Source organism: Eumetopias jubatus, unplaced genomic scaffold (genome assembly GCF_037043125.1).
Source record: "Eumetopias jubatus isolate StellerSeaLion01/CBP00866 unplaced genomic scaffold, mEumJub1_p1.0 scaffold_9, whole genome shotgun sequence".
NCBI lineage: Eukaryota > Metazoa > Chordata > Mammalia > Carnivora > Otariidae > Eumetopias > Eumetopias jubatus.
Window position 1 is genome coordinate 126,351,441 of NW_028274815.1, and position 11,676 is coordinate 126,363,116.

At 51.5% G+C, this 11,676-nt stretch overlaps 1 protein-coding gene across 4 annotated transcripts; it reads left to right on the forward strand.

Annotated features, from left to right (window-relative positions):
* Positions 1-736: 736 nt before the first annotated feature.
* On the forward strand, positions 737-11,267 carry CD40 (CD40 molecule). 4 transcript variants are annotated; one of them, XM_028122037.2, is made up of 9 exons: positions 737-876; positions 3,948-4,023; positions 4,357-4,482; positions 4,773-4,919; positions 5,250-5,343; positions 7,913-7,974; positions 9,875-9,973; positions 10,107-10,135; positions 10,702-11,267. In XM_028122037.2, the coding sequence occupies exons 1-9, from the start codon at positions 826-828 to the stop codon at positions 10,837-10,839; spliced, it is 822 nt and encodes a 273-aa protein (XP_027977838.1). In that variant the 5' UTR covers positions 737-825; the 3' UTR covers positions 10,840-11,267. The 4 variants fall into 4 exon arrangements, with proteins under 4 accessions (XP_027977838.1, XP_027977836.1, XP_027977839.1 ...); XM_028122035.2 differs by having other exon boundaries at positions 739-876; positions 10,690-11,267; XM_028122038.2 differs by having other exon boundaries at positions 746-876; positions 9,875-9,961.
* Positions 11,268-11,676: the final 409 nt, after the last annotated feature.

Consider the following 11,676-nt stretch of genomic DNA (forward strand, 5'->3'; position numbering starts at 1 on the left):
AATGGCTTGGAGGGCCAGAACCCGGGAAATGTAGGCACAAGGGTGTGGGGGTTTCTGCAGAACGAGAGGGTCCCGAGTCCCCTGAGATACTCGTGGGGTTCCACGATCCCACGGAAGGCTGATGTACTACTCTAATTGCCTATCTCCAGCCGCCGGACGGGAACCGCGATGGAATAGACTCTGGCGGGGACGCATGGATGCATGGATGGATGGATGGGGAGGCTGGGACGCTGCGCCCACTCGAGGGAATTTCCTTTGAAAGAGAGCGAAACTTTAAGCCGGTAAACTCCTTTCCTTCAAATGCCCTCCATTTCCCCACACCCCAGCTGTGGCCTTCCCGTTTTCAGGGATGGGGGGAACTTCCTCAGGCCTCTCCATCCGCGATGGGGACACTTTCGCTTCTGTCGGAATTCCCGAAGGCTGCGGGGGAGAACCGTGGCGGGGGGGCTCCCTGGGACGTCTCCACAGCACATGGGTGTTTCCTCTCCTTTAGCTTTCCGGGAAGACTGCTAGCGCCCCGCCCTCTTCAGCTTGGCCTCTGAGCCCCAGGGACGAGGAGGAAGTACTCTTCTTGGGGCCACGCGCCATCTCCCGCGCCAAAAGCGCGTCCCTAAACTCCCAGGAGAATTAGACTCCGAGGAACTTCCAGGGGAAATCCGGGTGCGAAGAGTAGTCAGGAGCTCCGCCCCGCCCAAGGAAGCTGACCGCGATTGGTCCCCGAAGACCCCGCCCATGTCCTGGGCGGGGCGAAGGGGCACGGGCTGGGGGAGTTACTAGAGGCCCAGTCTCCGCGCCCTTACTCCGCCGCCTGGTATTCACCTCGCCATGGTCCTTCTGCCTCTGCGCTGTCTCTTCTGGGGCTCCTTGTTGACCGCCGTGAGTTGAGTTTCTGCTCCGACCCGACAGGGGATTTGGGGATTTGAGAGTGGGGAATGGGAAGAGAAGAAATATTTCGGGGAAGGGCCTTCCTAGCTGATTTTGGGAGGACAGACAAGTGGGTAGAGAAGCTGGGTAAGGTACCCCGGGTCCTAGTTGTACGAGGTAGGCTGCCTCTGTCTCCTTCCAGGTTGGGGTCCCAGGTAGCCCACAGAGGGCGCGTAGTGGGGGCACTGCAAAAAACGTGCACCTATGGCGTGGATGGCGTTGGGATTTGGGGAGCCTCAAGCTTTTATTTGGTCAAAAGGCTGCAGTCTGGGTTTGCTTCAGAGGCTGGCCGCACGGAGCCTGGTGAGGGGTTTCAGAGGCGAGGAGGGAGGCCGGGCAAGGGAAGAGGCGGGTCTGGCTGGTTTCCTGTCCCTTTTCCATTGCGGACAGATGCCAGCCTCTGGGAGTGGTTATCATATCCTGGCCACCTGGGGATGCCTTCTTCCAGGGCATCTTGTGGGAACAAGGGTGGGTGCAGGGCCCCAGGTACTTCTTTGAGAAGGCAAGGAGCTTTTAACTCTCCCACCCCCACCCCCAAATCCTGAGTGATCCAACCTAGGAGGAATACCCAAGACTGTGTCTCTGCCTCTCGAATTTAAGATGATATAGGAGACCTCTGGGGGGAGATGAATAGTTCATGGGACCCAAGAAAGGGTTAGGAGACCAGCCGGGGTTTCTCCAGGCACCAGAAAGTCTCAGTTATGCCCAACCAAGCGTGTCTCCGGGATTTTCAGAAGCCCACACTTGACTCACTTTTTGTTTAAATGTATTTTTGTAGTTCCTCATTCTGGAGGCTGGGAATCCCCCAAGTGCCTGACCCTCTCATCCCAACCCCTCCGGCCTCCCCCTACTTTCAAAGGCTGTAGTTTCTGGCATGAAGTCTGAGTAGGAAAGACCCATGGAGGGGTTGGGGAGGGGAGTCAGCAGCAGGGGAAGAGTCAGTGGGGAAGCTGCTTTGGTCCCAGAACTTTCATTTTCACTCTAAGGGATGGTTCTTAGGAAGAAGGGAGGCAGGAAGAAGGTGGAGCTGGAGGGAGGAGGAGGAGAAGGAGGACTCTTGTAGGAGGGATTGGAGGAAGAGCCAGGGGAGGTAGCGTGAAGGGTGATCTGGGCTTCTCAAGAGCACACTGCCAGTTTTGGCTCCAGGTAGAGACTGGGTAGTGGCAAAAATAGCAGGGGCTATTTATGAGAGCTTCCCATGTGTCGGGCTCTGAGTGAAATGCTTTACAGGCATTCTTGGTCTGATTTTTTTCAACTGCCCCATTATACAGATAAGCAAACTGAGGCTCAGAGAGAGGAAATAGCTTGCCAGAGTTCTCTTAGCTAGGTGGAACCTGGATATAAATCCACATCTGCCTGATTCCAGAGCCGGCCTCTCCGAGCCTTGGTCCTGAGCTTCTTTGTGTCAGAAGGACTGGAGCTATGGAGTGGGAGCTGGGGATTGACAAACTTTCAGAGAAGGAGCTGTATTTCTCGTGGGTTTGAAAATGGCACAAGGGACATTCGTTGCTCTGGGAGTCTGGTGGGAAGGTCCACAGGGTTGCAGGAAGAACATTCACAGGATGTGGTAGTGGAAGCGACAGACCTTTGTATTTCCTTCCCCATTTGGAATAAGATGCTTCTCTGTAAGTAATTTTCTCACCCAAGCTGAATGAGAGCCACCAATTAGGCAGAATCCAGGGTGTTAGTCATCCCAGCAGATAGTCACATATATATGATAATCAAAACTGCCATTTAAATGAGCCCTACTATGTGCTAGCTACTGGGCCAGGCTGTATACGTATATTCATTCTGATTTTCACAACCTTATCTGTGGAGTGGGCACTACTCCCATTTTAGAGATGTGGAAACTGAGGCTAAGAGAAAAAATAACTAGTGAGCGATACAAAGGCAAGGTTGGAGCCTTAAGCTGTTTGACTCTCAAGCCTGTGCTCTTTTCACTGGCTGTTCCCAAAGTGTGGCATGATTTTAGGGAACACACTGATATAGAACTAAACAACAGAAATTCACTTTACACTTCTATTAAAATACTTCCCTTTTTTTTTTTCAAGGAGCAAGTCTCTGGAGCTAGAATAAAGTTAAAACCTCTCCAGCACTTGCTAATCCTTCTTTTTAAACAAAAACCAAGAGCAGGCTTGGAGCGGAGGACTATCAGCAAGCGGAGCAACCAGCTGGGTTTTTAATAACATTGCTGCACTTCTGTTGAATTTATTTTTAGGGTTACCTTTTATTTATGAGAAGCGATACTGGCTCTTCTCTCATGGCAGTGATATAAGGTTTATATTTAAAAATCAATGTATTTAAATTAATGAGAAGTAATTAATAGCATGGGTGGTACCTGGATGGAGTAAAAATAGCGCAGGCAAGACCTATGTTGATGGAGAGGGGGCAGTATTGAGACCTGAGTTCTCATCAGATTCTATCGCTATGTGACCCTGGGCAAGTGCCCCATCTCCCTGGTCCTTAGGCTAACCATTTGTAAAGCAAATGCATTGGATTTTAGTCCTTCCAGCTTCACAGTCCAGGCATTTCATGAGGGAGGGGTTGGGTGATCAGAGGATCGGATGATGAGGGTTTGGAGAGGGAAAGGGGTGGGGAACAGAAGAATAGAAGGAAGCCACCAAGTGCTAAATGTAGCCCCAGCCAGAACTAGGACCAGCTGAAGCCAGCCAGCCTCAGGACTCCAGGGGAGGTACTGGAGCCCTCATGTGCTTCTACGTCTTTGGGAAGAGGAAGAACTCAAGAGTCAAGCCAAAAGCAGATCTGTTTAGTTCAGAGAATATTGTGATGTTCCAGCGCAATCACTTTGTGAAATGCCAGGCCGATCCTCTGGGTCCTTTTATAATCACATCAGTTGGCAGTTTAGTTAAAAACAAACACACCAAATGATATGCAGGCTCCATTTTTCTGCTCTGGACTTCACTTCAGTACTAACCTCTGTCCTGGCTGATTTCCACCTCCCTGCCATAGAGGCTGCAGCAGAGATTTCAAGATACCCTCAAATCATCCCATTCTGTTTTTAGGTCCACCCAGAACACACTGCATGCAGAGAAAAGCAATACCTAATAAACAGTCAGTGCTGTAATTTGTGTCCGCCAGGTGAGCCGCCAACCCCCTGGCCCCATAGTGGGACTCTTCTTGGTTTGCTGGCAGATGCAGACCCTATGTGTCAGCTGTCAACTTGAGTCTTAAATGACCCCTGGGATTCTTCCCATCCCTGCCCTGCTCTCAGAATGTTCTGGGCTCCCTCTCTGCACTACCCAGCACTAGGGTTCCGGTCTCTCCCAAGGCCCCCACCAGATTATGAAGTCTGGAAGGCTCCGAGACAGTCATCTTTGAACCCCCCCGCCTAAACCCCAACCTGCTCAGTTTTTGATAAGCGTCTGACTCATTGAGCTGGCTGGAGCCATCTCATTTCCCGATGTTTTCCAGGAGAGAAACTGGTGAATGACTGCACAGAGACCATCAACACAGAATGCACTCGCTGCAAAACAGGCGAATTCCTAGGCACTTGGAACTCAGAGAGACACTGTCACCAGCACAAATACTGCGATCCCAGTGCGTGGGCTCCTGGGGAAGGGGTGCGCGGGAGCTAGGCTGATAGTCTAGCTCATTCCTGACAATGCAGCCATTGGGTTTTTTGTTTTGTTTTGTTTTGTTTTTTGGTATAGCCCGGGTCTGTTCTGATTGGTTGCAGTCTGGGTTGTATGGGTTGTTAAATAATTTGATCCCCATCCCTCCTTGGAAGAGGGTCTCAGAAAATAAAAGCAGGACATGTGAGAAGCAGATCCCCCGAGCATGGCTGCTAAGGGGTCCCCATCCCCATCCTTCCTGCCATCTCTGTTCAGACCTAGGGCTCCGGGTCCAGAGGCAGGGCACCTCAGAAACAGACACCACTTGCACCTGCCATGAAGGTCTCCACTGTACCAGCAATGCCTGTGAGAGCTGCACCCTACACACCCTGTGCCCCCCTGGACTGGGAGTCAAGTGGATTGGTACGTGGCCTGTCTGGGAGTCAGCTCTGCAGGCAGGAGGGAGGAGCTGAGGCTCCGGATGAGGGGCTGGGCAGTGGGCACTCAGCCTTGACCCGCCTGCATTGGGATCTCTGCTTGGTGAGCAGGAAACGGACCCTTTCTCATCTGGCCTCCAGCCCTGGGTATCTGCCTTGGGAGGGCAATGGGGGAGGAGGCTTCCACCGGGGAAGCTCTGTGCTGAGGGACAACCCTTGAAACAGGCAGTTCTTCCCGCCCTGCCTGTCCGCCAGTTCCCTTGGGAGCCGGACAGGTGGTCCACTGTGATGATGAATGCCGTCTCCTCCCTTCCAGCTACAGGGGTTTCTGATACCATTTGCGATCCCTGCCCTGTCGGCTTCTTCTCCAATGTGTCATCTGCTTTGGAAAAGTGTCACCCTTGGACAAGGTACAAGGATCCATCTCTGTGTTTCCTGCCCTAAGAGGGGCATGGGACTGCTTCATTCTATCCGGCCCCCTGTCCCTCAGCCCCTGCTCCCCATGTCCACGCACTTGTGCACTTAGAGAACTTCTAGAGTGTCCTCGTGGCTGACCAAAAAGGCCACTTCTCAGCATTTTTTTGCCTGCTCTGTCTCAGTGGTAAAAGACGCTGCTGATCTCTCAGTCTTCACCAAACTCCCCTCTTGGGGGCACTGTGACACCTCTCTTGCTTTCCTTCTACCCCGCCTCTGCTCCTCCTACCAGGTTTCCTTGGCCTTAGTTCTAGGCTCTACTCCCCAATCACTTTGCCCACCTCCCCTGAGCATCTCATCTGTATCCATGGTTCCCAAACAACATCTCCTGTCTAGATCTGTCTCCTGGGTCCCAGACAGTCATATACCACCACTGGGGGTCCACCTCCATGCAGGTGACCCACAGGCGACAAATGGGCTCACTTGCCTGCCCCCCTCACCCTCTGGGAAGACCACTCCCATGGGTCTGGGCACTTGTCCCATGGTCGCTCCCAAATCAGTCACCAGGTCCTGTCCATCTGGCCTTCCAGATGTTTCGGGATTCCTTCTCAGTATCTTCACAGTCATCACTGTGGTCTGGATGGTGCCTTCACCTCCTTACTGGACTCCCTGCCTCTGCTCTCTCCCCCCACCCTCTTGCCACAGTGAGCTTTCTACAGTGTATTTCGGATCATGATGCTCCCTATTTAAAATGTTTCATGGCTCTCTGTGCCTTTAGGACGAAACCCAGACTCCTTCACATGGGCCCCCAACCTTCCAGCTCCATTTCTTCCCCATGCTACTTGCAATCCCCTCAACACACTGTTCGTTCTCTTGTATCCAACCCTCCTGCTTGGAATACCCTTCAACATGTGCCCGATTAACTTTCTACATTTAATTTTAAAAAATGGATGAGACAGGCTCGTGGGACACAAGGCACAATGAGGCCTATGGTGATAAGTTTCCTTTTACCCACTCCCTGGATGTAGCTCCTGTTCCTTGTGTGTCCTCCCAGAGATTCTTCGTACAAACAAATAAAAGCACGCACATGCAAACACACGTATTTTCCACACAGATACTAGCATTCCCCACAATACTTTGTTATTTGGTTCCTATCTGCCTTGCTCCAGTAGACTGCAAATTCCTTTAGTGTAGAGACTTGGCTTTTGTTTTTTTTTCTTCCAACGATGCATTCCTTATGCCTAGAACAATGCCCGGTGCACAGTAGGTGCTCAATAAATCTTTACTGATAAATGTTGAATGATACCCAGGGGAGCTGGGTTAGTAGAATCAGACCACTGGGTTCTGGCCTCAGTGCAGCTTAGAAAAGATATGATCCCACCTAAGTGTGTGACCCTCCTCTGAGCCCCAGTGCCCTCACTGGGAAAATGGGAATGCCCTTCATCTCACAAGGCATGAGGAAAAGAAACGTAGGAGTGACTTATAGATGCTTAAGCACTCATATATGTGCTTTCCTTGTAGCTTCTCACCTTTTTCCCCCACTTTAGATGTATTTTTCCTGGCGATGTTCTCTTCTGTCCACTCCTCCCCCCTCCTCCTGGAACCACGTCTTCATCATCCCATATTGAGGATGCACGGGCCTCCTGGCTGTCCACTTGTCCGTAATTTCTCCTCCTGTGAGCTCTCTGGCCCCCTGAGTCCTGTCACTGTGTGGTCATCTGGATGGATGCTGATGCAACTTACCATCTGCATCCGGTTGAAACCTTCATGGCTGATTACCAGCGATCTGGTCCTAAAGCCCAATTTTCCTTAGTTCCCTCACACCATCTGGCATGCCCCCCACTGAATCCCTCAAATCATGTTGTCCTGCTTCAGCTAGAATGTATTGCTGCTCAAAATTTACATCCTTCAAGGCCACTCAGATCTCCCTTCCCTACGACAGTCTTTCTGGACGACCCTTAACCAGAGGTTCTCAACTTGAGCAATTTTTCTCCCCAGGGGACATCTGGCAATGTTTGGAGACATTTTGGTTGTCACAACTGGGGAGGGGCTGCTACTGGGATCTAGTGGGTGGAAGCCAGGGGTGATGCTTAGCATCCGACGGTGCACAGAACAGCCCTGCAACAGAGTTATGTGGCCCAAATGTCAGTAGTGCTGAGGCTGAGAAGCCCTACCTTAGACTGACTCATCACCCGTCTCTTCCAGCCATTGTAGGCTTTGTCTCCCCTTCTCTGAATGATTCCCAGTTCACTTCAGCCTATGTGACAAAGCATGGCGCTCTGTAGAGACTCTCTGATTATTCCTCCTTCAAGACGTGCAACGATTTTTTCTCTGAACTCATGAGTTCCGTAAGAACAGAGTCTGTGTCATTCCCATAATAACCGGCATAGGATGTTGCCCACAATACGTGCTCGGTGAACCTGAACTTGTTCGTTTTGATGGTCTCCCTCTGGGGTTGGAAATCTTATGGTTGGGGAAATTTCATGTCTTTTTTCTGTCTCTGTGTCGTGTGTGTGTGTGTGTGTGTGTGTGTGCGTGCGCACATGCACATCTGTCTGTGCACAGCTGCGAGACCAAAGGCCTGATGGAGATTCAGGCGGGGACTAACAAGACGGATGCTGTCTGTGGTGAGTCTTGGAGAATGGGCCCTGGCAGCAGGCTCAGGAGGCAGGGAGCTCAAAGGGAACACAGGGGCACACAGAGACAACTGGGCTGGGGGCAGGGGGGAAGAGGGAGAGCGGGTGAAGTGAGAGGAGAGGGCAGTTTTGGGGGCTGAGGCATTCCAGCTTTGCCACTTACCTGCGGAGCCTGAGCAAGTCACTTCCCTACTCTGAGCCTCAGTTTCTTCATCTGTGAAATGGGATGATGACAGCAGCTCCCTTAGCAGCTTGAGGGAAGTGCCTTGCACGGGTTCTTGCACAGTTTCTTGCACTTTCGAGGTGTTCCAGCAATGCTGTTCTGCCACCCTGCCTTTCAAGCACCAGCATGGTGGGACACTGTTCCTCTCAGGGCCTCGGTTTTGATTTTGGAATGAGGGGTTGGCCTACAGCACAGATCACAGACTCAAATAACTGCAGGGACCATGCAGGTCATGTTGAGGAGTTGAAAAGTTAACGGTTAAGACAAAGACACTCTCTCTGTTTTTTCTTTCTTTTTTTTTTTTTAAGATTTTACTTATTTTTTGACAGAGAGAGACAGTGTAGAGGGAACACAAGCAGGGGAAGTGGGAGAGGGAGAAGCAGGCTTCCTGCTGAGCAGGGATCCCAATGCAGGGCTCGATCCCAGGACCCTGGGATCATGACCTGAGCCGAAGGCAGACACCTAACGACTGAGCCACTCAGGCGCCCCTCTCTCTGTTTTTTAAGACCCACTTTCCTCTTGGCAGGGCTGGGACTGGAGTGAGGAGAGTGAGACACTTGCCTTGGATGCAGTATTAAAGGGGGTGAGAGAAAAACGCAGTCATCAAGATAAATAACATTGGATACATTTAAAAAAAATCAAAGCTAATGTATAAAAAAGCCCATAATGAACAAAATATCAAAATTGACATAAAAACGTGATCCAGCCCTGCCTCACTTGCCTCAGTCTAATCCCAACCCTGGTTCCAATAAAACTTTAAAAAAACAGACAGCCAGGGGTACCTGGGTGGCTCAGGCGGTTAAGCGTCTGACTCCTGATTTTGGCTCAAAGTCATGATCTCAATTTCGGCTCAGGTCATAATCTCAGGGTCGTGAGATCAAGTCCTGTGTCAGGCTCCCCATTCAGTGGGGAGTCTGCTTGAGATTCTCTTCATTTCCCTATGCCCCTTCCCCCACTCGTGTGCTCTCTCTCTCTCTCAAATAAATAAATAAATCTCAAAAAAAAAGAAAGAAAAAAGAAAAGGCAGCCAGCCTGTAAGCTATAGTTTATTAATATGATTTTTCAAAACATGACATGAAAATATTACTTTTCTTGATTACTGAGTTTTTTTGGTGTCCCCTTAGATTTTGTCCCAAGGTGAATGCTTCATTTGCCTTCCCCTAGTCCCTGCCATGCATCTTTCATTTTCCCATTTAGGATAGAGACTTAGGTCCAAGAATTACTTTACTTTTCCCTCCATGCTTCTTTAACAAAGGCCACAGTGCAGACATAAATGCTGATGGACCTCAGCACTGGGCAGAGAGTGGGGAGGGATGGGGCATGTGGGCAGCTGGTGGAGACTGCTACCACTCCTCAGTTCTAGTAAGGGGTGGCAGGTGGGGCTGGATCTTCCAAACTTCTAAGAGAAGCCAGCTATCCTGACTCTAAATATGTCATCTCCCAATTTTAAAAAGTTGGCAAATATTTCAAGAATTCTTTTTTAATGTGCTGGTCACACTAAACACATCCGGCCACATTCTCCCAGGGCCATCTGTTTGAACCGTCGGATTTTAGATGAGCTCAGCCACTGAAAGATTTTAGAGTCCAGCAAAAGTGTGGCAGCCTTAGGCATGGGGGTAGGGGGTTGCCGCTGGTGGGGAGCCATCATTGAAGTCTTGATTTCTCTAGGTCCCCCACCTCGGATAAGAGCCTTGGTGGTGATCCCCATCACGATGGGGATCCTGCTTGCTGTCCTGTTGGTGTCTGCCTGTGTCAGTGAGTCCCCAGGTGGGGAGGTGATGAGGGAAGGAGGGAGGGAGGAGAAGGTACAGAAGTGGCCACCTGTTCCTGATCTGGCTTCAGCAACTCCCCATCCCATCTCTCTCGCTCTCTCTCTCCCTCTCTCTCTCTCTCTGTCTAGGAAAAGTGGCCAAGGAGCCAGAGAATAAGGTAGGTCAGCCCTGAGCACCCGTCAGGGTTTTGGCAAACTGGAAAGAAAGCCTGACTCATTGTTGCCTCTGTGGCAGGAAAACTGATTCAGGGTCTGCCCCTGTGGTCCCCGGGGAAGGCAGCAGGAGCTACTCTCACCGCCAGTGCTGGGCTGCAGGGAGGGTTCTTCCCATTCCCTCCCTGCTACCACCAACCTCTATCATCTCCAGAGCTCACCCCCCGCCCCAGAACAGCCCCGGCACCATTGGCAAGATCTGATGTTTCCTGGCATTTTAATACGTGGGGAACCATGTCTCTGGGGCCTTGGTGCCAGGTCATTGGGTGGGGGCTGGAGGGGCAGCTCCTTGGATCCGCAGGCTCCCACTCTGGAAGCTTCTTGACACTCTCTGTGTGGCCTGCAGGGGGCAGGAGGCACCCATTGAATCAGCACTGACCCTCCCTTTGGGAAAGGGGAAGGGGCTTGTGTTTGCGGGAGGGGTCTCCTTCTGAGGGAAGGGCTACTGGAGGCGTTGCGGGTTGGGGGGGGTGTAACCTCATGCCTCGGCTCCCCTAAGTTTATGTGGCAGGACCCCGTGGAGGACCTGGAGGATCTTCCTGTGCCCGCCCAGTCCATTGCTCCGGTACAGGAGACCTTACACGGCTGCCAGCCGGTGACCCAGGAGGACGGCAAAGAGAGCCGCATCTCGGTGCAGGAGAGAGTATGAGGCAGCGCGTGCCCAGGAGTGTGGCAGCAGGAGAAGACGGGCGCGCGGCCGCAGAGCCTGGGGAGCCTGGAGCTGCCGCTGGGGCTGCTGCGCTGGGCGTCAGGGGGCGGGGCACCCCCCCCCCCCGCGCACCCCTGTGGTGCAGAGACCGAGAACCTTCCACCCCCGCCCCGGAGCCCAGGCCATCTCCCAACTTGCTTTTAAAGATGGAGGCGAAACTTTTTGGCGGCCATGTAGTAATACCCACCAAACCCTCCAACTCAGCAGTTCAGTGCCCAGAGAGATGATCGTGGTGGTTTCTAGGAGCCCAGGAAGACATATACGCGAATATCCGTTGCGGCGTTGTTTGTGATAGTGGACGACTAGAAGCCACTTAACTGTCCATCAGCAGGGGACTGGCTAAATAAAATTGTAATATATTTATACAACAGGATCTCAAAAACTGTCGTGGAAAAAAAAAAAAGCAGGTTGCAGAATGATGGGTCTGGAAACTTTTTTTTTTTAAAGCGCATACCCCCGAACAATAGGATATATCATCCACGGATACGTGTATAAACATAACATACCAATGTATATGTAGGTATGACAAGTGTTCTGGAAGGATACACAGAAAACGCACAGCTTCAAGAGTTGTGATGTCTGGGTTGGGGAAGAAGGGTTGGGGAAGGGTTAAACGAAGATTTGACTTTTTTCCCCCAAAAAGAGAGTGAGTTCATATAATCCTTATGTAATTAAAGTCATCAGGGGCGCCTGGGTGGCTCAGTCGTTAAGCGTCTGCCTTCGGCTCAGGTTATGATCCCGGGGTCCTGGGATCCAGCCCGGCGTTGGGTTCCCTGC

Coding starts and splice junctions, on each gene's coding strand:
- CD40 (XM_028122035.2), top strand. CDS start 826: ATGGTCCTTCTGCCTCTGCGCTGTCTCTTCTGGGGCTCCTTGTTGACC. Junction 4,483..4,772: donor GCACAAATACTGCGATCCCA/GTGCGTGGGCTC, acceptor ATCTCTGTTCAG/ACCTAGGGCTCCGGGTCCAG. Junction 10,136..10,689: donor CCAAGGAGCCAGAGAATAAG/GTAGGTCAGCCC, acceptor GGCTCCCCTAAG/TTTATGTGGCAGGACCCCGT.